This window comes from Populus euphratica, unplaced genomic scaffold (genome assembly GCF_000495115.2).
Source record: "Populus euphratica unplaced genomic scaffold, PopEup_1.0 scaffold3290.1, whole genome shotgun sequence".
Classification (NCBI taxonomy): Eukaryota; Viridiplantae; Streptophyta; class Magnoliopsida; order Malpighiales; family Salicaceae; genus Populus; species Populus euphratica.
Genome location: NW_011503113.1, coordinates 9,837 through 12,681, shown reverse-complemented (window position 1 = coordinate 12,681; position 2,845 = coordinate 9,837). Strand labels below are relative to the sequence as shown.

At 36.1% G+C, this 2,845-nt stretch overlaps 1 protein-coding gene across 1 annotated transcript in view; it reads left to right on the top strand.

The window, feature by feature from the left end:
* The first annotated feature begins 1,937 nt into the window (after positions 1–1,937).
* LOC105119650 (transcription factor bHLH36-like) overlaps positions 1,938–2,845 on the top strand; it is a 3,088-nt gene continuing 2,180 nt past the window's right edge. Inside the window, exons 1-3 of the mRNA XM_011017814.1 lie at positions 1,938–2,169; positions 2,324–2,671; positions 2,813–2,842. Of these exons, the coding sequence (XP_011016116.1) occupies positions 2,050–2,169; positions 2,324–2,671; positions 2,813–2,842 (498 nt within the window). The 5' untranslated portion in view covers positions 1,938–2,049. The remainder of the gene's footprint in view (positions 2,170–2,323; positions 2,672–2,812; positions 2,843–2,845) is intronic.

Here is a 2,845-nt window from a genome sequence, read left to right as displayed (position 1 = left end):
TTCCTCACTCCTAATTAATAGAATCAGTTTTTTATAGTTTTTTTATTTTTTATATAAATAAAAAAAAATGAATATTTTTTTAATTAGTTTACAATAAATGCATGTCTTGACTTTCTTGGTCGGCGCCATGAAGGCCAAAATTTGTGGGTCCGAGAGTTGAGTAATTTTCACAAGTGTGTGCTGTCTGTCTTTTTGTTTTTTTTCAAGCTTGCCTCGTCTCCAAGCCCGCACTTGGCTGGCCTGGCCCTTTGCTGACAATTTTTTTTTTTGACACTCCAAGATTTTACAATTAAGTATTATTATAAATAGTTATTACGACATAGAAACTAATAATTTCTAAGTTGTTTGATGTAGTTATACAGCCACCAACACCTTCCCTGTCTATGTTCTTGACATGTCGTTCCAGAAAATATATTATGCTTAGGATCAGTCATTATAAAAATCAAATTTGCTTGAATGAGAGAGAGCGTACAATCAAATTTTAAATTGTGTACTTGAGGAGTTGTTAATTATCCGATTCGTTTTTCAATTTGCCACCATAAGTTTGAACTCGAGGGAAGGGTGTCGAAGTTAATAACTTGTCGAAATCTTTGCCGAACTTTTGGTATTGAAATAAGCTTAGCTTATGAGCTGTTTGATATCCTAGATTTTGTGGACTCAAAACTGGAGTGACTTTCACTTAATCTTATTATAATCCATAGACCTGACCTCCACCGACCACCTTAAAGTTTCACATAAAATCCTAACTCGATCCTCAAAACCTAGGACCCACTCAAACCCGAACCTTGATACCTTATACCAGGTCTTAGACAGACTTTGGGATGCTCCTGACCTGGTCTTGAATCGACTCGTATGCATCCTAAAAACTCGTATGCCCAAGAGTTGATCGCAGATGTACTACTAAGCGTTATCTCAGGCACCAGCCCCAACATCGTTTTGATCCAAACCCGAGGAGCCATAGACCTAGTCTTAAATCATCTCGGATAGCTTGGACAAGGTTCTAGACCGAACCCCGGACCCTAAACATGATCACGACCAAAATTCCTGGCAACCTAAACCAAGTTCTCATTCAAACCTCAAGCACCTCAAACGTTGTCCTTGCTAGAATATTAGACACCTCAAATTAAAGTGGTCCCGGCTTAAATTTTACAAGCCTCACACTAGTTCTTGCATTGAATCTCGTGTGCTTTGAACTAGGTGCCAATCTGGATCTCGAGTGCTTTGACCTTTTGAATCTGAGCTGACATCGAAAATATTAGATCATAATATAAAAAAATTAGTTTTGAAAACCTTTTTCTTAAAAAAAAAAAGTGGTTTCTGGTTCTCAGAAGTTTTCACAACTTGTTGCTAATTTTATTTTTCTGAAAACAAACGAGTTTTCATTATTTGTTTTCAAAATTTTTGAAAGAAACAATCCCTTTGCTTCTTTTTTTAGAAAAAACATTAATTTCTAATTGTATGAAGAGTGTCTTTACCCAAGTAACTATAAAAACGAGCCCTTCGAGTTTCAAGTAGTTGTTGATAATCTCATGAATTTTAATTACAGATTAAATTCTTAAAACCTTTCAAGCTGAAATGTTTTTCAATCAGGTCACGGCAAAACGATAAGGAAACAAACCACACTTAATAAAAAAAATCAGATCTGCCAATCAGTCTAAAAACTTCCGATCATCAATATCCTAAAAAACCATTAATTAGTAGTTCGATACGTTAGGAATTGAAATACGTTGACTGTGATTTCATTCAAATTTCTTATGTGATTGTCATAGCCGAAATTGGTACAGTACCAAAAGCTGTCCATTGTCTACGAGAAGACCCGTATGCATGAAAAACAAAACAGCCCCACCAGTATTTCCCCGGTCCCCAGACGTTTCTGAAAAGCATCTAACCATATTATGTATTTTGCTTTTTTGCCTTTGCTTTCTACCATACAGATAAAAGCCTGCACTCAAATTAAACACAGACCAGAGCTAGTTCTGCTGTCTTTTTTCTTCTTCCTTTCTTTTGTGGGTTAGAAGCTAGCTAGTATTGCTGTAGGTATATACATTGATGGAGCACAACCTTAGTTCATCAAGAACTGACAGGAAATTAATAGAGAGGAATAGAAGAAATCAAATGAAGGAACTCTACTCCCAGCTTAATTCTCTTGTACCCCATCAAAGCTCAAGGGTTTCTCTCTCTCTCGCGCGCTCTCTCCCTCATTGTTCACACGTTATTGTTGTGTATAGTATAACATGAAAGCTCTTTTAGTTATGATCTTTCTAGCTCTGATCTTTTTTTTGTTATTTTTCTTTCTTTTTTTATTATGGGGATTGCGGTGCAGGAGCCAGTGCTGTCAGTGCCTGATCAACTAGATGAAGCTGCAAGCTACATAAAAAGGTTGCAGACTAACTTGGAGAAGTTGAAGGAAAAGAAAGACAGTTTAATGGGAATGGAAAAGGCAGATTATACTAGCAAGAATAGTGGTAGTGGAACAACAGCCTGTTTAAGATCACCACAAATTAAGGTTATTGAAATGGGTTCCACTTTAGAGGTTGTTTTGATGAATGGCCTGGACAGTCGGTTCATGTTCAATGAGATCATTCGTGTGCTTCATGAAGAAGGAGCAGAGATTATTAATGCCAGTCTTTCTGTTGTAGAAGATACTGTATTCCATACAATACATTCTAAGGTATAGCAGCTACCTAGGTGATAATTTTTTTATTAATTTTGCTTGACAATTTATTTTCTGCACTTTTTAATTAAGAATATTGATTGTTTATAAGTTGTAGAGTTCTTCTGTAACTTAAGTCCTTTCAAATTAATTGTGCAGGTTGGAGATTCTGCCCACAGTATTAATGGAGCT